At 35.5% G+C, this 26,959-nt stretch overlaps 1 protein-coding gene across 15 annotated transcripts in view; it reads left to right on the forward strand.

Moving 5' to 3' along the window:
• The window catches only part of LMO7 (LIM domain 7), a 220,866-nt gene that overhangs the window by 87,006 nt on the left and 106,901 nt on the right, over positions 1-26,959 (forward strand). For all 15 annotated transcript variants that reach the window (XM_077158436.1, XM_077158451.1, XM_077158445.1 and 12 more), the window contains 2 exons: positions 481-551; positions 12,133-12,202. In XM_077158436.1, the coding sequence (XP_077014551.1) occupies positions 481-551; positions 12,133-12,202 (141 nt within the window). The remainder of the gene's footprint in view (positions 1-480; positions 552-12,132; positions 12,203-26,959) is intronic.

Here is a 26,959-nt window from a genome sequence, read left to right on the forward strand (position 1 = left end):
ACGTGATTTTGTGAATTAAGTTGAGGGAGAGAAATACCCTCTGCTGTTTAGCTTTGTAATGAAACCTGAGGAATTTAAAGGTGGAATTAAAATTAATGAAGTACTTTATATAGTTTTTGGTATCTCAATTTTGTATTTTAGCATGTTTTCATTCTTAGTAGAATATAATGCCACTCATTGTCCTTTAATAGAAAATATTGGGAATATAGTTTAGCTTTTTAACTTTTGATTATAATTCAATAAGAAGATTGCATTACAGGAAACTTGTGGGGGTTTTTTTCTATGTATATTTGTTCATATTAAAATAGTTAACTTCTCTGTAACATAGAATAGTGTCTAATTTCCTCTACAGGACATTACTTGCTGATGTATAGAAAACCTTCAAGTATATATTAAATGCATCTAAATTAATTTAATAGTGAGTGTGACTTTGTGTTATGTCTGACTGAGAAAAAATTAATGCCACAATCTATCTTTCAGGCAGTAACAGAGAAGAGTTTTGAAACAAAGGATTTTCGAGCATCTCTAGAAAATGGTGTACTGTTGTGTGAGTAAGTATTTTAAAAATATTCTAAAGCAAAGGTGTGAGTGTGAAGTATGAGTGTATACGTGTGTGACAGTGTGTAAGTGCATGCACATGTATGAATGTGTGTGTGTGTGTGTGTGTTATGAGATGTCTTCCCTGCCATAGCCACTTCACACACAAATTCGTGTTCTTGGTCCCAGGTGAGGTTTGATCCCTGCAAATCAGCACCCCCACCATATGAGACAGTGGGAAGAGGTCATCAGTCTCTGTATCTAAAGAAACTGTTGGTGAAATATATGTTATTTTTAATTAGTAAGAAAGATTTTGTTTACTAGTTGAGGGGGGAAGCCTGATTACATTTTTACCCCTATCGTTTACTCTGGATATTCTACCATATGGAATTACCTAGTTTGAAGCTAATACAAATTTTTTTTCATGAATAAATAATGATTGGAGAGCAAATTAATGCAGCAGTAATTTTTTCTTTTAATTTTAAGTGGAGTTATTGCATTACTAAAATCAGTTTGCATTTCGGACCATTCATCCAATTAATGTGGTATTACTGAAATCCACCTACCAGACATTGGTTACGATAAAAAAAATATGCGATGCCATGACTGATGGTGTGAGGCCTACACTGTATGTTCTGTGCAATGTTTTATTCTCCGGTGGATGCGTGGTACAGTTTGCCAGGTGACCTTTGAGGGTACGGGAAGCAGAGGCCTGTGGGGAGTGTAAGGGTGAAATCCTGAGTGAAGGTGCGGGTTGCGTAAGTAAGCAAATGAATTATAAGAATGTACTTGAGTACCCACCCATATTTTTGAACACACTTAATTATCCCAACTTATCACACAGGTATTTATGGAATCTGTCCACAGGTAGGCACTGGGAGTATTTGTGCAGCATGTAGATGATTCTGATTATCCTTTTAAAGGAGGTTGCTCGCCACAAAGATCAGGAGTCAAAGAGCCTGGGTTTGATTCCTTGTTCCATTACGTACTAAGTGTGAACATTGAAGCAAGTGACTTAACGTCTGAGCCTTTTTTTCTCATGTGCAAAGTGGAGATTGTGGTATCTGATCTCTTAATTTATAGAGCTGCCAAGTTCGATAATAATACATTCATTAAAGCTTTTTATGAATTATCAAACTTTGTATAGTTAGCTATAAGTTGTTGCTGGGAAGATGGCCATGTAGATAATATTCTTCTGTGTTCAAACTTCTTTGTTTTAGAACAATATTAAGCTGAACCAAACGGAATTGCCACTGTTCAAACATTGTGACTTAGAGAAAAGTCAATTTCATGTGACTCAAAATAATATATAACAGGAGGCATGTGCAAAAGGTCACGAAAGACATTTTAGGGAAATTTCTAGTCTTCTTCCACTGTCACAATCAGAATTATCATTGTCAGAGATTGTTTAAACTAATTTAAGCTGTCTTCTTTGTCTGTCCAATTGGTCACTGACAGGAAGTTCCTTTTTTTGACTTGAAAATTTTGTGATTTAAATATTTCTAATGTGTTCAGATGATGGAGGGGAAAAAAAGGCAGTCCATTTTAGGAAGAGGCAATGAATATAGTTCCTTAGAGGTTTGCAGCACTAACTTTAATACCAGTTCCAATCCTCAGCATAGGAACTAGTGGGTTTATGAGGGACATGTGACTATCAAGCACTGAATTGTTTTCGGCATACAAGGGCATAGAGCCAGAGATGATTTTTTTAAGTCACTTTGTGGGTTATGTACACCCAGTGTTGGACTATTGCTCAAAACAGAGTAAGGGTCCCACGTTTTGGGGGAATTGCTTCTATAACTACCTGATGAAATATACTTGATAATGAAATCAATTAAAAATATTTTTATTGATAAATCTTCACACATGTACATGGTGTACAATCAATGGTTCACGGTATCATCACATAGTTGTGTATTTGTCACCATGATCATTTTTCAGAACATTTTCATCACTCCAGAAAAGAAATAAAAAGAAAAAAGAAAAAACTCATTCATACCATTCACCTAACCCTTCCTTCTCATTGACCACTGGTATTTCTATCTACCCAATTTATTTTACCCTTTGTCCCCCCTATTTATTTATTTTATCCATTTTTTTTTGTGCATCTGTCCATACCCTGGATAAAAGGAGCATCAGAACCAAGGTTTTCACAATCACACAGTCACATTGTAAGCATTGTATCTTTATACTTTCGTCTTCAAGAATCAAGGCTACTGGAACACAGCTCAACAGTGTCAGGTACTTTCATCCACCTACTCTCATATACCAGAAACCAATTTTTTTTAAATGTAAAATATAGTTTATGCACTAGGGTTGGCTCTGAATGATTTGAGGTGATTTCTAAAACTATATCCATCCCTGAAAGGAGGAACTTGTTGTTACCAGTGTGGATATTCAGAGTTGTTGAAAGCTGTTTTGACTGTAGGCATTACTGTTAGAGTCAATACAAAGGTTCTCCCTGTGGTGACAACACCTTTACACTCATATTTAGAGATATATTGGTTTAGAAAAAGTCACTTTAATTCACAGACTTCTAAAAGTTCATTTTTAGATTGTTTCTTGATTGGAATAACAATTTAGGATTTTGTGCATTACCAGATAAGCCAATATACTTGAGATCAGTTTTTCTTCACAGTAATCAGCTATTGTAGCTTAGTGTGAAATACCAAATATTGTGCAATATTTGTATTGAAAAATATTTTCTCTAAATTTTTTTAAATCACGTTATTGATAGTTACTAGTTAATGAATGTAAATTAATCTAAAAGGTATTGGGTTGAAAAAAAAACCCAGGTAATTATATTCTGTATATACCCATAACTGAACAAAGCCTAACTGGATGGTCAGTGAAAGAATTAAGCAGGCGCTATTGCCTGTCAGTAAATCTGCCTGAGTTACAATGCCTAAGAAGAAAACAAAATCAGCCTTTCAGAACTGTTAAGTCCTGACTTTTTTAAAAATTAATTTTTAAATTAAAAAAATATATATAACAAACAAATGCAAGCATTCTTAACTTATGATCATTCCGTTCTACATATATAATCAGTAATTCACAATATCATAACATAGTTGCATATTCATCATCATGATCATTTCTTAGAACATTTTAAACCCTGACTTCTAAGTTAATGGTACTTATGGTAAGCTGTCTGTCTTTGAGAATATTTTATCCTTTAGAACACTCAGTTTTAGCTGAAATATAATTAGGGCATTTTTGAAGTCCAAATTCATTTTCTTACAGGAAATAACTGACTTCTGTTTGATTCATTACCAGGAAAATAACTGAATCTTGTGAAATACAGAATCTGCTTGTGGCCTATTAAATACCTCTAGGCATCTTGCTTCATTATCATCATTAAAGAGTTTTCCTAATAATTTTTTCAGGTAATTTCAGCAATCTTTTATCTTTTTTGAAATAGCATCCTCAAATATCATAGTCAAGAGTTCGACATAAGCTTATTATAGATCTTCCACCCAACTGTAAGTATACTGACATTTAGATAGTCTAAATTGTTTATAAACTCTGCCCTGAAGTTTCAGGCAAGAGACACATCTGAGTAAAGAGAGTTGTTATGTGCATTCATTGCCTTTAGATTTGATTGGGTATGGAAGTTAATATTTTCTGTTAATCACCCTGACATCATTGAATTAGTTTCACTGTGGAATCTAGTGAGTTAAAGACTAAAGAGTATTCCCTGGGTTAAACTTGGTTGTAGTAATTCTTTTGCTATCTATGTTAGACTCTTAATCTTGGCTGACTTTACTAAAGCCAGGGAACAAAATCCAAATTTTGGGTTTTCTAATTATTAAGAAGATCAATAAGTTTACAAAGTGATTTCAACTCCTCACCATAGTTTTCTATGCGTTTTTATGGTATTCATTAATCAGTTCTGACTTCAGTGTTTGTTAGTGCTCATGAGAGCTGCCTTACCATATATTTAAAAAAATAGAAAAGATTTGCCGCCATCCTTTGTTGCTCTGTGGTTCTAGAAGAATTGTTTCTCTTCTCTAAACATAATTTGGTTGAGGCATATCTTGCTAGCAATATGAGTTAGTAATCTCACAGTTACTCATCTTATGATGGCAATCTTGAAAATGTTGAAATGAAAACACTCTTTATTCCTCTTATGAAGAAAGATGATTTATTTCAAGATAGTCTTATTGGGTGTGTCGCTGGTTAGTTTATACTTCCCATCCCTGAAGTAATCAAAGCCTTTGCTCTGCCTCAAGTCACCTGCGTTAGACGTTTATGCCTTTCTGTACAGGTGATTCACGTTGTTGAGAAAATGGTTTTCACAGCCACCAGACTCTTTTTTTCTGTTGCTTGCAGCTTGGAAAGAGTAGAACAAGATATTCAGCTTTTGGTTTGAGAAATCTTGTTTCTGTTTACGTCTTCCATTAACACTGCACTGTGTGTCTAAAAGTATTAAAACATTTTGTTAAAGATGCATACAGTAGAGTAATGAAAATTATTTGAAAACATACTCCTGTTGATTTACTATGGGATACCCCGGTTTTTGCAGCATCAGATAAACTATAGAACTTTTTCACCTCTCTTAAAGAGAGATCCCTCTCCTTTTGTTAGAGCTGAGAATTTTTCACATATGGTGTGTCAGTGACATCTGTTGGCCCTGGTGGCTTCTGTGTAGGACTCCATGTGAAACCCAGAGGCCCTTCGATAATGCTGAGACTTTTTTTACTTTTTTTTTTTGGTTTCTGAGTTTGAGTTTCCTGGGGAAGATAATTGCTTACAAGCAGCACTCCAGGGTGCCAACACTATCTATTGGTCTTGATTTGTTATTATAGCCTTTTGTAATTTAAGTAGTGAAAACAATTTTTCTACATTTCAAGTAATATAAACTTTGAGGTTTCCATGTGACTTGATAAGCCAACAATATAGTAAAACAAAGATGCAAGGGGTCAAGTTCATAAAGATAATTTTAAAACCACTGAACTGCTTTCTCTTCCTGGCATTATTTTATGGTTGGCATCAGAATACTTTCTCTTTACGCTTCATGGTCACTTTTTGCAGTCATTGAACTTTTGGTGATCTGTTTAAAGAAAAGAATGCAGAATGGTGAAAAGAGATATGTGAATGTACAAAGCTTCAGAGTGGCACATATTAAACACAACCGTCTAAAGTGTGATACATAAAATTGGTAAAATTTAAGAGTGGGGACTATGAAAGCTGCAGCACTGTAGAAAAATTATGTATAGGTATCTGACAGGCATAAAGAAAGGATGTCACTGTTTTTGAAAGTCTAGGGGTGCCATGAGGTAAACTTTTGAATGTTGCCTGCTAGTGAAAAAGTAAATTGATTTATATTGTCAGATTCCTTTCTGACAAGTGTCAAGAACATAAAATCCAATGACTTCATTTCTAGAATTATAACTTTAGATATGATACGGAGCATGGACCGAGAAGTACATATAAAACGCATTTTGGCATTTTTATAATGGCAAAAATTGGAGATAACCTAAGTCCAACTATAAGAGAATGACGCATTGCTCGTGTTTATGAAGGAATTTAGTGATGTTACTTAACAGGTAGTAAATAGCAGAATCAGACAGGACTGGGATCCCTCCCTGCTGGACACCCTTTGCTTTTGGTGTAGTATCAGGACATTTTCTGCTTCTCAGTGAGATCCGTTAGAGCTATAACCATTTAGATTACTCAGAATAAGAGGAGTTTGTTGTCAGATCACACAAGCTTTGCTTGTCTCACCTCAGAATGCCTTAGGCATAACTGTGGGCTAAGTAAGAAAGCTCCATCATAACCAAAAATGTGACTATAAATTACATTGGTACTGATTTATTGCTGTTCCATGTGCTTTCTCATCTTAGTGTTTATTGTCAAATTCTATTTATATTGTAAGTACTTTTGCTGACTCCCATAGGAATTATAGAAAGGAAATATTTATTTTCAGCCTTTGAAAATACTAAAGTGGTCATAAATATTTATATTGAACGCTTTTAAACTTTTAACTTTTAAATTAAATATGTTGATTATTTTACCCCTGGGAAATGTGGTCATTAACTACTCAATGTATGTATGTATGTGTGTGTGTGTGTGTGTTTTAATTTTAAAAGCACTCTTCAACAATTAGTTACAGGACAGATCCAAGAGTTTGTCATGGGCTACCACTCCATCATCTCAGATTTTTTCTTCTAGCTGCTCTAAGAAATTGGAAGCCAGAAGGATTTTTTTTATTATCACAATCAACTTTTTTTTTTCTTTTCTTTTGTGTGAAAAAGAACATATATACAAAAAAGCAATGAATTTCAAAGCACAGCTCAAGAATTAGTTGTAGAACAGATTTCAGAGTTTGGTATGGATTACAATTCTACAATTTTAGATTTTTACTTCTAGCTGCTCTAAGTTACTGGAGACTAAAAGAAATATCAATTTAATGATTCAGCAATCATACTCATTTGTTAACTCTTCCTTCACTGTATAACTCCACAATCACGTTTGATCTTGGGTATTTGGACTAAAATGGCATTCTAACTTTTTCATGTTGTCAGTAATATGGGGTAGGGAGATGGAACTAGCTGATGCTCTGGAGAGCCTGGCCCTTCTAGGTTTTAGGACTTACCTGGTCCAGTGACCCATCTGGAAGTTGTAGGTTTCTGGAAGTTACCCAGTGCATGGAACCTTTGTAGAATCTTATATATTGCCCTCGGTGGTCTTTAGGATTGGCAGGAATGGTTTTGGTTGGGGCTTGGCAAGTTATGATAGTTAACAATATCTAACTGAAAGTTGTGTAAGAGTGAATCCAGAGTAGGCTTTCGGCTCTGGAACTCTCTCAGCCACAGATGTTTTATTTGTTAGACTTCTTTCCCCCCTTTTGTTCAGGATGGCATTGTTGATCCCACGATTGCAGGGCCAGACTCATCCCTGGGAGCCATCTTCTATGCTGCTAGGGAGATGTTCACCCCTGGATGTCATGTCCCATGTAGGAGGACAATGATTTCATTTGCAGAGTTGGGCTTAGAGAAACTGAGGCCACATGTGAGAAACAAAAGAGGTCCTCCAGAAGTAACTCTTAGGCATGGCTATAGGTGGTTTAAGCTTCTCCACTGCATACGTAAGTGTCTCAAGAGAAAGCTTCAAGATCAAGGGCATGGCCTATTGATTTGGGTGTCCCTAGTGTTTGACACAGCATCAGGGTTTCCTTGGTGGTCAAGTTTAATAGTTCTGTATTTTTTCTCCCATCCCTCAAAGGACTTAGCCAATATTTTTTGATTATCTGCTTAACATATTCTAGGATATATTCAGACATTACATTAAACAATATAGGATTAAAAGACCTTATTTTTATTCTGGGCTCCTTGTGTTTCAGTTGTTTAAATGAGTTATCCAGACAGGTTGAATTAGATTATGTGCTACAGAAAATTTAGGTTCCTGACAACTAAACTTTTCTTCCCTTGGTCTCAAAGAGTAGGTGAGGTTCTAAAATACAGACAATGAATTCCTTACCTCAGTGTTCTGAATTACTCAATCCTGACCTGATCAGCTTTGTTCTTTGCTCTAAATAATACATTACAGATACATAAAACAGCCTCTCAAAATCCAGAAATAATTAATACCACTCTGGACTAAAAATGTGACTGCTGTAAGAGCTTATAATCTAGGCCCCTGTTTTCTTATAAACATTTTCTGAAGGAGATAACACAATAATTGCATTTTTGTTTCTGGCTTATTTTGCCTCACCAAATATCTCACAGGTTCATTTACAATGTTGCCTACCTCACAACTTCGTTTTTGTAGCAGTACAATATTCGATTATATGTATACACCATCATTCTACTAATCTACTGCTTACTTCTCAGTGCATCTGAAGAACACTTTTTAGATAAAGAAGTTCTAATTGTAACTCGAAGTATCTTCATAGATGATGGTTTTATTTAATTTAAAGCTATTTTCCTATTCCTTGAGATATACTTAAATTCCACAAAAGTTCAGATTTTATAAAATCTGCGTTTCATCTTAGGAGAAATATCCTAAAAGTTCTCCCATTAATTGTATATGACAGTATTCATTACTGATTTATAATTTGACTGGATGTTCAATATTTGCCAAAACTATGTATGCCTTCTCTTCATATTCTAGTGCTTAGAACTGATGAGCATTGTCTCACTACCAATAGAACAGTATTTTCATCTAGTGACTCATTTTTTTGCAGAGTAGTTTGTTATCCAGTAGTTGTTTTTTCCTTGTGGTCATTTCCGTGTTTGCACAGGTACTAGGAGGCTCCAGAGTGCAGAAAGAATGCTAATCTACTGTGTATATATTGCTTCTAAGTAATGGCTCTGGAATCTTCTGATGGAGAGGAGTCAATTACTCATCATTGGGAAGTTCCACTTATCTGTGCTATTTCCTTTACCTCTCTCTCTCTCCCTTATTCCCTTTGGCTGATTTTAACTGAGAGTTGACTGTGTTATCCACTCCAGAAACTGCATTAAAAAAAAAAAAAAACAAAAAACCCCTCGCTATTACTAACTGTAACACAGAAGCCATAAGTGAAGTACACAGATAAATTGAATGATCTGGCCAGAGTCACCAATGACTCAAATGGGTGGAGCATGAATTTATGACATTCTACCTCTAATAAGGACAAATGGTACCAAACTTTCCTGGCGTTTTATTTCTTGTTCCTGCTCACATTGGTCTCTAATTTATGTTATTGAGAGATTAAATTTCAAGATGCAAGTTATTCTAGGCAAATCACTGCCAAACTAATGGCCAAAAATGCAACTAATTTCTTGACTTACGCTATGCCAGAATTTCATTCCTATGAAGTAATGCTTCAGTTGTTAGTTCCTCTATGTATTGCAGGAGTGCCGCTCATAGCAGAATTGAAAGAAATAGCTGGCTTATAGAACAACTTCCGTTAATTTGGAATTGTGAATTCTCTCCTGGCTCATTTAGTGATTAAAGAAAAATAATGTGGTTGTGAAGAAACCAAGCCTTTCTTCCTACATGACTTTCAGTGCACAACTTAGAAACTAGGAATTGTGGACTAACAGTTTTAGAAGATGTTAAAAATTGAGATGAAAGTTTTATCAAGTTGTTTAAAGATCTTTGTGTGAAGAAACTATGAAAATGGAAAAATATCTTTGGTTTGCAAGACTAAATCTTTGTAAGTCACTGTTTTGCAATTTAAAATCCAGTTGAACAACATTCTGAAGGTTATTAAGTTGAGACTTTTGTCTTTTATATTTTTAGCACACTCAAGTGTATATATAAATCTTTGGAATGTTGAAGGAGTGACATTCCATAAGCTTCGGTTATTTTCTTCCTTTTGCCCATTGTGAAGAGGATACCAGTAAATAAAGAATGTTTGATTCTTCCTCCTTTATTTTCTTTTTGTTTGGAGCTAGGTGATGGAATAAAGCGTGTTTTGGTTTTTTTTTGTAGGTGGATTTATGCAATGGGAAAATCACTGTTTTAAGATACTGCTTTTGGCAGCTATTAATTATCTATTAGTCATGATAGCATTAATAGAAAAACGTGTAAACGGGAAGATGTGGCCTACTGCAACTTGGGCTTAAAAAAGCTTTCCCTTTTTGTCAGGAAGCCATGTTTTATAATGAGTTTCTGCATGGCCTCAGATGATATCAGTGAAAAAGAACCACAATAAAAAAAAAGAACAATAATCTAAATTTAGAGTCAAAATTGTGCTCCCAAATTGCAATAGTTAAAGCTGGGTTTTCTGTTAGTGTTTTTGAGTTTGGAGACTTAGATCTCCTCGTAGTGTCTGTCATAGCAACTTAAACTTGTTTACTAGTAGATTCTGAGGTAATTGTTAGTCAATTTGGGGGAGGTCTGATTCACTTAAATTACACCCAGTCCTTCTGCTACAGTAAGAAAGCAATCAATCATGGGCCTAAATGAGCTAACACTAAAAGCATTTGACTATTTGGATGAGTTCTGTACTCTTTAAATATGACAAAATGTTTTTTTTAATATTTTTATTGAGAAATCTTCACACACATACATTCCATACATGGTGTACAATCAGTGGCTCACAATATCATCACATAGTTGTGTATTCATTGCTGTGATCAATTTTTCAAACATTCGCATCACTCCAGAAAAAGAAATAAAAAAAAAACTCATATATACCACACACCCCACTCCTCCGTCTCACTGACCACTAGTATTTACATTTACCCAATTTTTTACCATTTGTCTCCCCTATTATTTATTTTTTATCCAATTTTTTTTTTTTTTTTGCTCATCTGTCCATACCCTGGGTAAAAGGAGCATCAAACACAAGGTTTCATGATCGCAGTCACATTGTAAAAGAATCAAGGCTACTGGAACACAGCTCAACAATTTCAGGTACTTCCGTCCAGCCACTCTGATACACCATAAACTAAAAAGGATTATATATATATATATATATATATATATATATAATGCATAGGAATAACCTCAAGGGTAACCTCTAGACCTTGATATGATTTTGAAGCTACTTTTAAAAATAAGGATCTGTTTGAGAAAAAGCAATAAACTGAAAAGGAACACAGCTCAACAGTTTCAGGTACTTCCCTCCAGCCTCTCCAATACACCAGAAACTGAAAAGGGCATCTGTATAATGAATAAAAATAACCTCCATGATAACCTCTAGATTCTCAATGATATGTTTTTTTTTATTTAAGAAAACAAACAATGCACTTAAAACCACCAAAAATGGATCTCTTCTTAGCCTAACCATAGGCATATTTAAATAAAGACCCATATAATCATTGTGAAACCTGTGTTTGCACAGTAAGTTTCATAAACCAATTTAAAATTAAGGCCACGAGTAAAAAAAATCTACAAATTCAGGTAGCAAAGTTCTTAAATTCTAAATATTAAACACTAACTTAGATACCATTTAAATAGCTGTTAGAACTGTGAATGTTCTCAAAATATCAAGTAGAAAGTTCTTACAAATTACCTGTATTGCTATAGTAATGACTTACGTTACTAAACATTTTCCTGATTTCAGGAAAATATGAAGATACAAACATTTTTAGAATTAACATATGAAAATCTTAACCACCTAAAATGGATATCTAAGTTAGCTTATCCATAGGCATATTAAAAAAAAATCTAAATAATCATCATAAAGCCTGTTTGTACAATATGTTTCATAAACCAATTTAAAATAAAAGCAGGGAAGGAAAAAATGTATAGATACAGATAGTTTTGAATGACATGGTTTTGAAACTACTTTTTAAAATAAGGATCTGTGTGAGGAAAAAAACCTAAAACGATTATATTAAAAATGAACTAAATTATGAAGAGATTTGTAACCTGGCTATATGAAACAGAACCCAATACTAACCTCCTTTACTAACTTTGGAACTGACTAGTTATAAGGACTTGGCTTTGGATGTGAGATTGTGCCTGTGTGGTTTAGGAAAGACCACTCATCATTGTGAGGTGCCCTGTTACTCTTACTCTTGTTTCCCAGCCTTTTTTTGTTAACTTAATTGTTTGCTTTCTGATAGGCAATTAGTTCTGAATAAACTATTCTGAGTATTAAGCTAGTATTGGCATTCTTATAATTACATATGCTATTTCTTTATTCACTTTCAGCTTGATCAATAAGCTTAAACCTGGTGTCATTAAGAAGATCAATAGATTGTCCACACCAATAGCAGGTTTGGTAAGTAATAAATTATCTTCAAAACTAGATTTCGTTGTCTTTGAAATGTAAAAAGCTTGCTATTGCCAGCTTTTATCTACAGTTCTCATAGAAATTTAGTTTGGGGTTTTTGCTCTGTTTTAGGTGATGTCCTGGTATCTTTAGTTCCTTTCTCTCTCTGTTCCACTTCTGCTGGGAGTCTTTTATTTAGTTTTTTATTGTCTGTTTTGATTTTTTGTGCCCTCAAACTTTGTATCGCCCCTTTCTTGACTTATTTTGTCCACAAATTTCATTCTTTCTGAAGCTGAACCCTGTATACATTGTTGACTGGTTGACCCCATTGATTTTCCAAATTTCCAGGTGTCCCCCAGTTGTTATGCTGTGGTCACGCTACCCTGACTCAACACAAAGATAGTTTAAGTGTTTTTGCAAAATACTCAAGACCTGCTAGCTCTTTTGCTTAATATAATAGTTTCTTACCCAGGTCCTGTGTGATGTTGGATAAGTTACTTGCTCCCTCTTTGCCTCAGTCCTGTTACCTGTAAAATGACTATGGATGATTCCCAATATTCCTTCTAACTTTGAATTCAGAATTCTGTATATAGAATATACCCCCCCAACACTGTTGTTATGTAGATATTTTGGTGTGTCAAGACACTAAGGAGACCAGTATTAGAGTGGGGCCGGTATCTTTGGAAATAAATGATGATTTATAATTAAGCCCAAATGATAGGTAATTGTTAAAATGTTGAAAACACCTAAGAATTAAGGCTGGCGATAGGGGTCAGTTAAAAAAAATCAGTTTTACAAAGCACCAAAGTTGAAGACAGCTAATACCTGGAGTATAAAAACAAACCATATTATCTTTGGAATATTCAAGCTGTTTATTAATGTTCAGGAATCTTCTGTTTTGCCATCAAGTGTTTGCAGATGTTAAGGGCATGTGTAATTAAAGGTAGCGGTGCCAAAATTTCTGCATCTGCAGGTGACATGGAAACCTCATTGGAATCTTGACAGGAATAAGTTGATTGCAGAGTGCTTACTGGAAAAAATTTGTCTAGGACAGAAAGAATGAAAAGTTTGTATAATTTTCTTCTAAAACGTAGAAAATATAAAAAGTTCCCAGGGCAATATGTGCCCAAGTGTCAGTTCTCATCTTTTTAACAAATTGCATCTGTTCTTTATCAATCATGAATAGGCAGCATCATATTTTAATTGGTCTCAAATTTTCTTAGGCAACAAGCCTATCATATATATTTTCTCCTAGTAATAGAGTGAGCCTGAAGGAATTAGTGATTAAAGGCATAGATTAAAGAAATTGGGTTAAAAGTTTTTCTAGGAAGAAACATTCTATCTAATAAAATAACCTTCATATGAAAATAACTTCAATGAAATAATGTCTTTGAACATTAAAAGTTAGAATTAGATTGAAAATATTCTCCATAATCTCAAATGGCTTGAAATATTCTTAGATTATTTAAATTATCATTTCATGGATCAATTGCATTCATTTTTAATGAAATTAGCCTTTGATTGCAAACTCTGCATATTTGGAATGTTTGAATTGTGGTAGTTTATTGTTGTTGGCTGCTAGAGGTTTTATTCAATCTTCTGATTGTGTGATTAAATGAAAATAAAAATGTATTTTTTTTATTTTTAATTCCAAGGATCTTTCCAAGTATTTCTATTTCAAACATGAGAAGTTCTGTCTAGTTTGGATTTTATCTCCAGAAACTGAAGTGAAGTGTGTTTCTAGTATATAAGACAGAGTGATTCCCCAAACACAGAACACTGAGTATTTTCAGTTGGGTGTTGGAGCATAACAGTGACCACAGCCGTGGAATTGGGCTAAGCCCAAGTTTTGTTTTGAAGCTGTCATGTCTCTTTGGCTTCTCCCAATGCTTGTGTTAGGAAGGTCATGTCAAAGCTTCTCAAAGCCTCATTTCAAGTGTATATTGCAGTTCCAGTATCTATTTGGTAGGGCTGTTGGGAGGATTAAAAGGGATGCTTCATAGAAAGTCTAACGTTTGGATAGTTGATGGATGTTCTCTTGTAGAGCATTTGTTCTTTTAATAATTCAGTGCCATATGTTAAGGATTTTTCTAGTCTGTAGGGATGTCTTGGGAGAAAAAAAAAAGACAGATAAGGACCCTGCCCTCAAAGCACTTACATTCTTAAGTTGTGTGTGTGTGTGTGTGTCGGGGGGAGGCATGCAAGTAAATTAACAAATGAACAAAGAGAACTAGATAATAATTGTGCTACAAATAATTACTGTAGACTTGATATCTGTTGAATACCCATGAGTAGTTGTGTGGAACTATGGAGATTGACTTCTATGAATTTTTTAAGGAGTATGTGTCAGAAGCCTTATTTTTGACAACTGAAAAAGAAGGTGAATACTCTGAGCCAGATTCTTCATCCTACTAAATTTTGCATTTACAGCACCTAATATAGTCCCTGATACATATAGAGAAATGATTTTTTAAATGAATGAATGAATAAGCAAGCTTTCTATTGTGAAAAAAAAATTAGGGACTAGAGTTGGGTATTTGATGGTAGAGGTAAATGTTTTTAGTTAATGCTTGCTTTGAAAGAGAAAGTTTTATTTTTAAATAAATATGAATTTACATACAATCCACAGACATTATTTTGATAACACCAGCTTTACATGCAATTAATGCTTTCTTAATTGCAGGGAACAGACATGCTTTCAAGAATATCAGTTGAAAGTGTTTTATTTTTAAGGATTTATCAGAGGGCTCTCTTGTTAAATCCAGTACTCAGCCATAAACAGGACAGCCATGTTCTATATAATTATTTCTTTCTGGCCTGTTACCAACACAAAAACTTTTTCAGTATTTCTTGGTTCACAAGAGAAGAATCTGAATGGATCAGGTTACCTATTTTTCTTCAGGCCACAGATATGACAGGTAACTGGCCAGTGTGTGCTTGGGTTCCTTTAAGAAAAAGGGTCATCTTGGCCAAATAGGCTGTGACCAGGAGTGTTGTTTAATTTCAGTTTGGAGCTGAAGTGGGTTCCATGAAGAAGGTTTTTATGGCTTAGAGGTAGCAAATTAGGTCAAATACAGTAAAAATTGCACAATTTCTGTGTCAAAGTTAATTAAACTGTGGTTGTTGTGTGCTGCACACCCTCTGTGATTACTTCTTTCTCACGTTTTTTCCTTTGGATAAACTTTTTAATGCAGCTTCCCTCAGCCACTGCTTTGAATAAACCCAAAGGCAATGGGTTTATTCTTATCCCTGAGCAGTGATGATCTACAGAGAGGTTTGTAGATTATTTGGAAATATATTAGCTGCTTTGTTTGGCAAAGGCCATGTTCTTCTACCTCTTTTCTTCTAGAAACTCAAGTGAGTTTATTTTTATAAAGAAACACATTCTTCGCTATCTTGTCTGTTCTTTCTGTTCTTCACAAAACCAAGTTAAAAACAAAAATCAAATCCAAGAGTTTGAGTCTTCAAAAGGTTAGCTGGTGTTAAATGTACAAATCACTGAAACTAAAAACTAAAACTATATTTAGGGGGAAATAACCCAACCCCAAAACAAACCCCCGAGAAACAGGCAAGCTACTCTGAAAGTGAAAAGAACCGTTGAACCAGAATAATGTTTACCATCTGATATGTTAGCGTGTATGAAATAAAATATGTGTAGAAAACACCAAGGAGGTTATTAACCCTAGATCTTATGGTCATCTTGGAGCACTGATAATTTATTTTTATTTGGCTAAAGCAAGCGTTCTCACCCTTGGTCTATTGACATTTTGAGTCAGATAATTTTGTGTTGTGGGGAGCTGTCTGGTATATTGTTAGATATTTAGCAGGATTCTCGCCTCTCCTCACTATGCCAGTAAGTTCCCATACCCTATCCCCTGATTTGTGACAACCAGAATGGTCTCCTGATTTGCCAGGCTCCCCCTGTGGTATAAAATTGTCCACGGTTGAGAACTGCTGAGCTAAAGAGTCAACAAAGTAAACTCTACCCTGATTCATGGCTAGTTTGCTGACTATAGAGATTATTGATCTACTCCTGCTTGCCATTTTGACTGCAGATTCCTTTTCAAGAACAACGTGTCCCATAAAATTTGGTTTGAAGCATTTGTTTGAATGTCTGTGTTCATCAGTGGGCTCAGTGGGAAGATCTTCAAAATGCCCTTACTTGCACTGAAAATGTGGGCTGAATAATGCTATGAAAGCATTATTCTCTCAGATTGCTTTCAAGAGTGGAGTGTGCAAGGTGTGACTGTGGAGGCTGGGAAGGTTGTCTTCTTGTCTAGAAATGTTGTAGAATGCAGAGAATGGATGAAGATGCCAGTTGGTTTAAGCAATTGGGTTTTAATTCCCCATGTCTTCAAAATGGCTACTTCAAGAAATTAGGTGAGTCTAGGCTCCACTTCTACTGGCCAGCACCGTTTTTCAGGAGGTTATTTGTGATTAATGTTCTTGCACCTGTAAGAAATTGCTTCTGATTCTTTAACCTTCCGTCTCCTACACGCTTGAGTGTCAGCAAAGTAACGCAACCCATTTTTTGCCAAATTCACTGCTGAAACGGCTGGTTGCTCCCTTCCAGCAGTCAAGGAAAATTCACTTGAGGAATCTGCTGTAAAGTTGGAGTATTATTACCCAGCTTTATCATATGCTTCCTCAAAACCTCTCTCAGGTAGTGACTGTATTTATACCTTTTTGTTTTCCTTCAGTTTCTGATTCTGTGACTTGGTAGCTTCATGACCTTGGGTAACATTTTTGCTTCTCTGACCTCGGCATCCTGATCTATAAAATGCACATAATAATCTCTCTCAAAAATGTTGTTATGATGGTGACTTTACTCATCCATTTGTTTGAAGAAAATATTAAACACACATACTCTATGCTAGACTCCTTTCTTAGATGTTGGGAAAGCAGTAGTAAAATCACCACTGAATCTGTCGTCATGGGATTTTTATTCTACTGGGGAGACAGTGGATAAGCATATATAAGCTAGTATTTAGAGATGGAAAAGCCTATGGAAAGTGAGAGAGACAGATCGAGTTTGTGGGAAAGCCCTGGGTAAGTCACAGAACACCATCTATTACTCTTTTTAATGTGGAGGAAGTCATGGAACACTAGAGCTTTTGGACTCCTTTCCCAAATAAGACCAAATGTGAGATTTCATGGCAGGGTGTTTAGGGGGAGAAATCTACTTCCATTTCTTCTCTTTTTTAATCCAGGTTGAAATAATAATAATTACTGAAAATAAGGCCATTTTATTCATTGAAAATGACATTTTCCATCTTGTACATTGATTTAAATATATTTTTTAGTTATATATATATTTACTGGAATGTCTGTGCATCACTGTGTTTTGAAATGTAGTTTGGGGTCATCTGATAATCAGCACTCAGATGATAGACTGAATGGCGGTGTGTATCAGCTGTCTTCAAGATAACAGTAAATAAATTGAAGGACTTAATATCTCTATAAATGATATATAAATAAGTGAATGATAGTTGAGATATTCATAAAGTTTATTTAAAACATTTCCTCAAGTGTTTCCTTGTCTTCCGGTTTCTTTCCTACTCCCAGTTAAAGATAAGGATCACTGAGAGTGGAAAGTTAGAAACTCAGTGTCAACATTGAAGTTGTTTCCGATACCCTCATAATGATATAAGGCTGTAAGGCAGGAAACTCCTGTTTTATTTCTAGCCATAATCTGTTAGTCATACCGTTGGCACAAATTTAAGAGCACTTCCATTGAGTTCCAAAACTTGTTTTTAAATCTAAGATGAACAGTTGTATGTCAAGTTTCAGCCTTGGGGTCAACTTTTTAAAAAAATATTAATGAATTAGAATTGTTAATGCAACTCTATAATTAACTTGTTGAGTTTTAAAAAATTGATTAATCCTTCCAGTAGGATTATATCATACATGACAGCTTTATTCAGAAGCAGAAACACTTGGAATATCTCTCTTTAGGTACCTTTTATTTTATTGAAATTGGAAAGGGAAGAGCAAATGAGGTTGATAGGGAAAAGAAATCCAAAGTTGCAAAACTAGTATGAGGGCATCTGGTCACTTGATGTATCTCAGGCCCATAACCATCCCTCCCCTCCTAAAAATATTTATTGAACACCTACTATGTGCCAGGCACTGTCCTAGGAGCTTGAGACACAGCAAAAAACCCTGTTTCTCTTTAATGGATCTTTTGTGCCATCAGTTGGGGAGACAGTGCAGTCGATAAATATAATATCGTGTCAAGTGCCAATAATTATAGTGAAGAAAATATAATATTAGTTACCAACAATTACATTGAAAAAAAAATAAGGTGGATGGGCAGAGAATGAGTATTTTAGAGAAGGTGCTAAAGCTTCATGTCATACATAAAGCTGTCATGTATGATATAATCCTACTGGAAGGATTAATCAATTTTTTAAAACTCAACAAGTTAATTATAGAGTCACAGGACTCTATAATTATGGAGTTCACAGGAAGTTGATATACTAGTCGTAATGTACCACAAAACTAGTCAAATATGTCGGTGCCAACTGATATTTCAGCTATATATGGTCTTGGCCAACCAGCTATGTAATATAGATATGACAATAAAAAATATCCGTGACATGTAACAAGAGAAGTTAGGTAAATTCTCTCTATTACTTGACCACTTTTTATATGCTAGAAGCTTGCTTTACAGTGAGTGAATCCTCACAATAGTGCTGTTTCCTCATTTTAGTAGCCCTTCAAGTGGTAGCACTCTGTGATAATTAATCACACCTGGAGTCCAGTATTGAGTTAGGAGGTCTCACTCTATGATGAGAAGACAAAACACAAACCTGTCTTTAAGGGACATGGCAATTGTGGTAGGCAGAAGAATGGCTCTCTAAATGCCTACATCCTAATCTCTGGAACCACTGAGTATGGTTATATGCCAAGGAGGAATTAAAGTTACCTATGAAACTAAGGTTGCTAATCAGCTGACCTTCGGATCCGGAGAATATTCTGGATTATTCAGGTGGGCCTAGTGTAACTGCAAGTGTCCTTATAAATGGTAAAGGAAGATAGCAGAGAGAACAAGAGATGCAGCAGCATGAGCTGTTGATTTTGAAGACAGAAGAATGGAGCCATGGGCTAAGGAATGTGGGCAGAGTCGATTCAGCTATGTCAACACCTTGATTTTAGCTCAGTCAGACCCATTGTGAACTTCTGACCTCCTGAAACGTAAATTAACAAGTTTATGTCATTTTAAAGCACTAAGTTTGTGGCAATTTGTTATAGCAGCAATAGACGACTAATATAATGGTTAAGAGTACAGGCTCCAGAATTAGAGTGCTGGGTTGGAATCCCAGCTCCACCTACTGCTGTGACCTTGGGCAAGTCCAGAACTAATACTTTTTTCTCCTTTAAATTGTGGCAACATATGCAACTTTAAATTTCCCATTTTAATCACTTTCAAATGCACAATTCAGTGGTATTAATTGTTAATTACATTCACAGTGTTATGTGACCATCAAGGCTATCCATCATCAAAACTTTTCCATTAATTCAAGCAGAAACTGTACCCATTAAGTATTAATTCTTCATTTCCTCTCCCCTCCACTCCTAGTAACCTGTAATCTTCCTGTCTCTATGAATTTGCATATTCTACTTATTTTCATATACATGAAATAATATAGTATCTGTTCTTTGGGGACTGTCTTATTTCATGCAACATGACGTCTCTAAGATTCATATATGCTGTAGAATGATTCAGAACTTCATTCCCTTTTGTGGCTGAATATTTTTCAATTGTATGTGTATACAACATTTTGTTTATCCTACTATTGATGGACATTTGGGTTGCTTCCACCTTTTGATGGTTATGAATAATTCTGCTGTAAACATTGGCTTATATTTATTTGCTCAAGTCTTTCCTTTCAGTTGTTTTGGGTATATACCCAGAAATGCAATTACCAGGTCAAATGGCAGTTCTATGTTTAATTTTTTTGAGAATGGCAAAACTGTTTTCCACAGTGGTTGTCCCATTTTACATCCCCATCTATAATGTAGGAGGGTTCCTGCTTTTCTGTATACTTGCCAATACTTATTTTCCATTTTTTCTTTTTTTAACAATAGCCATCCTAGTGGATGAGAGGTAGTCTCCTGTTGTGGTTTTGATTTGCATTTCCCTAATGGCTAATGATGTTGAGCATCTTTCATGTGCTTTTTGGCCATTTATATGTGCTCTTTGGAGAAATATCCATTCAAATCCTTCTAAAATTGGATTGTTTTTTGTTGTTCATATAACTTCTCAAAGCTTCAGTTCCCTCATGTGTAAAGTGGGAACAATAATAGGACTTATTCTGTTGAAAATTGAATGAGATAATTCATGTAAAATGCCTAAGGATGCTGCCTGGCATATAATAGAGCCCCATAAAAGCTAATCCGGGAAAATTAGCTCTGCTGTAGGGGATGCACTGGGGTAACATGAGAATTGCAAAGTGTCATGTGAAGGACAAGGCATGCTGAGGAAATAATGGTAAAGAAAAGATTTACGGTTGGGGAAATGTAGATTATGAGGGGCAGTAGAGTTGGCCATGTACTTAAGTGATTCTCAGGTGGAAGAAAGATAAAGTTTAGTTTGAATTATTAAGAAAACAGATTTAGGATCAAAGTATTGAAATTACATTGAGGGAGTTTGTGGACTTTTTTGGCATAGAAAGTCCACAAACTTACTAAAAATAAGTCTGTCTCATAAAGTAGTATCTTTTTAAGTCCCTGCTCAAAGTGAGTCAGTCCTTTGGGGTATATATCTAAGAGCAGAATTACTGGGTCATATGATTATTCTATATTTAACCTTCTAAAGGAATGGCTAAACTGTTTTCTACAGAGATTGCACCATTTTGCATTCCCACCAGCAATGTAGGAGGGTTCCAATTTCTCCACATCTTTACCAACCCTTATTTTCCATTTTTTGAAAATAAAAGCCAGTGTAGTGAGCGTGAGTGGTAGGTAGCTCATGGTTTTGATTTGCATTTCCGTAATAATTAATGATGTTGAGCATCTTTTCATGTGCTTATTGGCCATTTGTGTATCTTCTTTGGAGAAATGGTTATTCAAGTCCTTTGCCCATTTTTTTTATTGGGTTGTTTGTCTTTTTGTTGAGTTGTAGGAGCTCTGCATATATTCTGGATATTGAACTCTTATCTTATGTTTATTTTCCAAATATTTTTTCCCATTATATTGGCTCTCTTTTCCCTTTCTTGATAATGTCCTTTGCACAGATTTTTTTATTTTGATGTAGTTCATTTTGTCTAAATTTTCTTTTATTGCTTATGCTTTTGGTGTCATACCTAAGAACTCATTGCCAAACCCAAGGTCATGAAGAGTTATCTCTTTATTTTAAGAGTTTTATGGTTTTAGGTCTAGAATTACTTCATTATTTTAAGGAAAACTTTTTATTTTGAATATTTTAAATACTTTCAAATGTACAGGACAGTTACAAAATAATACAAATCCCATACAGAGAACTCCAACTCACCCTATACCCCCAGATACCCAGACCCACTGGTTTCAACTTCTGCAACACTTGCTGTATCATTCTATCAATCCATGGATAGATCTGTCTCTCCATCCATTTTCTAAACACTTGAGTATAGCTTGTATACATCATGGTCCTTGAACACATGTACCCTAATTTCTATTTCTATGAGTTTGTATTTTCTCTGTAGTTACCATGGTGCTTAAATTTAAAAGTTAAAAAAAAATACTTTTATTAATCTTCATACACATATAGTCAATACATGGTGTACAGTCAGTGGCTCATAATATCATCACATAGTTTTATAATCATCACCATGATCATTTTTTAAAACATTTGTATCACTCCAGAAAATGAAATAAAAAGGAACAATAAAAAACTCATACATAACATACCCCTGACCCTTCCTATCATTGACCACTAGTATTTCCATCTACCCAATTTATTTTACCCTTTGTCCCCCCTATTATTTATTTATTTATTATCTATATTTCTTTTACTAATCTGTCCATACCCTGGATAAAAGGAGTATCAGGCACAAGGTTTTCACAATCACACAGTACACTGCAAAAGTTATATCTTTATACAGTTGTCTTTAAGAATCAAGGCTACTGGAGCACACCTCAACAGTTTCAGGCACTTGCCTCCAGCCACTCCAATATGCCATAAACTAAAAAGGAATAGCTGTATAATTCATAAGAATAATCTCCAGGATAACCTCTTGACTTGATTTGAAATCTCTCAATCACTGAAACTTTATTTTGTCTCATTTCTCTCTTTCCCCTTTTGGTCAGGAAGGCTTTCTCAATCCCTTGATGCCGGGTCCTGGCTTATGCCAGGATATCTGTCCCATGTTGCCAGGGAGATTTACACCCCTGAGAATCATGTCCCACATAGGAGGAAGGGCAGTGAGTTCACCTGCCTAGTTGGCTTAGAGAGAGAGAGAGACCACATCAGAGCAACAAAATAAATTTAAAAGCTTAACTCCATAAAAATCTCATTTGCTTTGATGCTGTTACATCTATAACTTCAGTAGTATACATATACCATGTTCCTATACCCCTCTGTCACCCCATCCTGTGTAGTTTGTATCACAGTCACAGATTACATGCTTATACATATTGAGTCCCAAAGCACTGGCTTATCATGACATTTTTCCATTTGCCTTTTAGGTCCTGAAGGAAGAAAAAAGTGGAGTTACAAACCAAAAATATATTTGTACTGGAATTTGTTTATACCAGAGTTATCCTTATCAGGAGCTTTTATGTCTTTATTTCTTCCTGAGGGTGTCAATTGTTCTTTTCTTTCAACCTGCAGAATTCTTTTTAGCATTTTTTGTTGGGCTGATCTATTGGTAATGAGCTCCTTCAGCTTTTGTTTATTTATGAGTGTCTTAATCATTCCCTCACTTTTGAAAGATAGTTTTGATGGATATAGAATTCTCATTTGGCAGTTTTTGGCTTTCAGCAATTTAAGTATGTCATCCCACAGCCTTCTTGCCTTCATAATTTCTGATGAAAGGTCAGCACTTAATCTTAGTGAGGTTCCTTTGTATGTGGTGTGTGGCTTCTCTCTTGTGACTCTCAGAATTCGCTATTTTGGCATTCAGCAGTTTGATTATAATATGCTGTGGCATGGGCCTATTTGGGTTTATACTGTTCAGGGTTTGTTGGACTTCTTAAAAGTGTATATTTATGTGTTTCATAAAATTTAGGAAGTTTTCAGCCATTATTTCTTTGAATATTCTCTCTGCTGTTCTTTTTTCTTCTTCTGGACTCCCACAGTGCATGTATTGGTACACTTGATGGTGTCTCACAGGCTTTGTTCACTTCTCTTCTTTCTTTCTTCTTTCTCATTATACTGGATGGTTTCAATTTTCATATCTTCCATTTCACGTATTCTTTCTATTTCCAGCTCCAATCTGCTTTTGAACCCCTCTAAAGAATTTTTAAATTTCTGTTACTGTGGTCTTTGGCTCCATTTCTTTCCTTTTCATAATTTTCATCTCTCTCTTGATATTCTCTTTGTGTTCATCTATCATTTTCCTTCTTTCATTTAGTTTTTTGCCCATATTTTTCTTTAGCTCTTTGAATATATTTAGGAACATTTAAAAAAATATTGTCTAGTCCTCTTCATTATTGGTTTCTAATGATTTAATCTTTTTTTCCTGAGTCATCTCTTCCTATTTCTTTTTACATTTTGTAATCTTTTGTTGAAACTGTGACATTTTGTTATTTCAGTATATTGTCGCTGAAATTTATACTCTGAGCTGTCTGTTTTTGAAGGTTGAATCGAGCTAGCGTTATTACAGAGGTTTCCTTAAATGCCTGTAAGCTATCAAAAGAGAAAGAAAAGAAGGAAAAAAGAAGATACATTTCTCAGTCTTTGCACTTTGACCAGTTTTAAGGCTTTCTTTCATGCTTATCCATACTGGATTTAGAGAATAGCTTGAGACCAAAGTGTAGGGCCATCCTGATTGTTTCTACACAAGTGTCTTGTCTTTGGCATGCCCATGTGGCCCAATTCCCTCAAATGTCCCCTCTTCCCTAGGAAACAGTTTACTCATGATCCCAGGCACTGCACTGGATGTTCTATAGCTACCCATTCCTTGCTCCAGGCAGTCACTTGACTGATATACTACATTGCTCCATATGAAAGGTTGGTGAGCTTCTTTCTACACACAGGGCACGTTCTGATATGGCATGTTGTCCGTCTACCACCAGACAGATGTGTGTGCACACAGTGTGTGCACAAAGGGTTACCCTGTTTCCTCTAGAAACAGGACCAGGGATCTGCTTGGGAACATGGCTGGCACTGAACAGAGTCAGTGAGGGGTGAGGGAGGGGTCATTCAGAGTCCAAGAGGTCCTAATGCTTTTAATTAGACTTTTTCTTGATTTGGTGCTTGCCCTGTTACCATGGTCTTTTAACTGTTTTCTGAAGCTTTGAGAGATATTTCTGCCAGTTCTTGCTGGTTGTTTCTATGATGGGAAGAGCCCTGAAGTATCTCATTCTTCCATCTTGATTTGGGTGGGGCCTAGAATTACTTCATTTTTGATGTAAGGTTTAATTTGATGAATAATATTCAAGGCTATAACTTAATTCATGGTTCAGTATGATTAAAGCCTCTTGTTGCTTCTGAGTAATTAATTGTAACCTGAGTTTATTAAGTATTTCAATAATAGCTTTTTTACCGAATAACTCAGTCCTCATTCCCTTGACCGTCTGCTGCTCTAACTTGCCAATTCTCAGTTCTCCATCACTTGATCTGGTATTTACTCCTGTTCTGCCAAACAGTGCTGGAGAAAAATCAAATCACCAAGCTGCTGGCATTGTATAATTCCCTGGGCCCTCAGTGTCACCTGACAATTCCTTTAAGCATTCCTAATTGGTTCCTATTCCTGTTCTCACATGGGACAACATTTTAATGCTGTTCTTATCCTCAGTTTGCCTCCTCACTTTGCTATCAGCAAATGATTGAGCTTTTTTTTTTTTTTTTTCGGTAGAGAAATAAGGGCCCAAGGAAAATTTTTAAAATGGATAAGGTTAGCAGCTTATTTTCCTCACAAATGGCTATCAAAGTTGTTGGATCTCTGATGAAGGTTTACCTATATATTGTCATAAAGTGTAGGTGTGATACTTCGTAAGTTGTATGTAATAATACTTAGACCATAAAATAAAAATTTAATTCTCTAGAAAAACCAGTGTTAGTTGCTTGACACTAAATTATGACCCAACTTCTTAGTGGAAAATGAGTAATTCAAATCGAAGTATAGTCTAGTTCTCCTGAAGCTTAGGAGTTACTTTGAAATAATTTTTAATTGTTGTAATTATTAGAACAAAAGACTAGAATTCAGGTACTTTGGATGATAGTTGTAATGATTACCTCCATAATGTGTAGGTTATTCCTGTCCACACTAAAGAGAAACACTGCAAAGTCATCTTTGTTTTTTGCCATTATTTTATAATTTAATTCAATAATCAGCTGTTAGTTTTCATTCCCATTGACAGTGTGTAGATTTATGAAAGCGGTGACAGGTACATAGGTAACCAGTGCACAGAATTTGGTGAATTTTCACCCTTATTATGTTTTCTGGATAGCATGTGCTTGTTCCTTTGGCCCAGATAGTTTTGTTGAGCCTGGTGTCAATGCACACACCTGGCCTCCTACTTCATGGTAAATTTCTGGGTCACTTTGAGTGCTGAAGGATGCCCACCTTGAAGCTCGCCCCATAGATGTGCTTGTGAATGCGGATGGAACCCTCCATGGTCACCACCTTGTTGATGGTAGACTGGCCGTTCTCACCATCCTCCTTTGCAGAAGTATTCTGCTGGGAACAGGTTGGAAAGGAAGTGTTTGAAGGATTGTGCTGAGTCATCTTTGATAAAAATATTTTTCTGCGTTTATTTGCCAGGAAACTTATTTACAAAAACATGAATCACCTTCATGTTCTTAAAATGTGGATTCTGATCCAGTTGGTCTGGGATGGGGCCCAAGATTCTGAATATCTAACAGGCAAACCAGGTGATGATGATGTTGCTGGTCTGTGAATCATACTTTTAGTTTTAAGAGCCGAGGACAGTGGTTCCTGAACTTGGCTGTGCATCTGACAATTCCATTGTGCAGAAGAGACAGGAAAAAGAATTGAGATTGCTGAGGTGCTTGGCCTCAGGATAAAATTCACCTGCACCTTTATATGCTCAGCTTCAGAGGATGGATATCTGTCCGTTTAAGTTGAAAATCTTGTTTAAAGTAAGCACAGACACTTTCTGGGACTAGAAAGCTAAAATGAGGGTGGGGGGAATATTTGGTTAATGGACAACACTTCCAGGTGATGCCTTTCTGGAAGCTTCTAGCTGATAAATTTTGAAACCAGCGAGTCCTGGACCCTTCATGTTTAATAGTTGGCTGTTTAGTTTGTTGCTGTTCTCTTATATTTTGCTATGATCAGCAAAGAAGAAACAAGGGGACACTTTAACACTGCCTTCAGCTCACAGGTCACACAGCCCTGAACACAGCGTGTCACTCATTTTCAGAGTTAGGGTTTTGATATTATTTATGGCTTTTGTAATAGACCCTTTTATTAGACTTGTTTTTATTTAAAGAGCCTACTTTTATTTATGACAGCTGTTAACCCCGTGTACTCAAAACAGTTTTGTAGAAGCAGTGTAAATGAGTTGGTCTGATGAGTGAACAGTTCCTTATTTATTATTTATTTCTGGGTATATTTGATGCTTTAGTAAGGTCTTTTCTTCCTATAATGTTTTGGG

Source organism: Tamandua tetradactyla, chromosome 4, assembly GCF_023851605.1.
Source record: "Tamandua tetradactyla isolate mTamTet1 chromosome 4, mTamTet1.pri, whole genome shotgun sequence".
NCBI classification, from domain to species: Eukaryota; Metazoa; Chordata; class Mammalia; order Pilosa; family Myrmecophagidae; genus Tamandua; species Tamandua tetradactyla.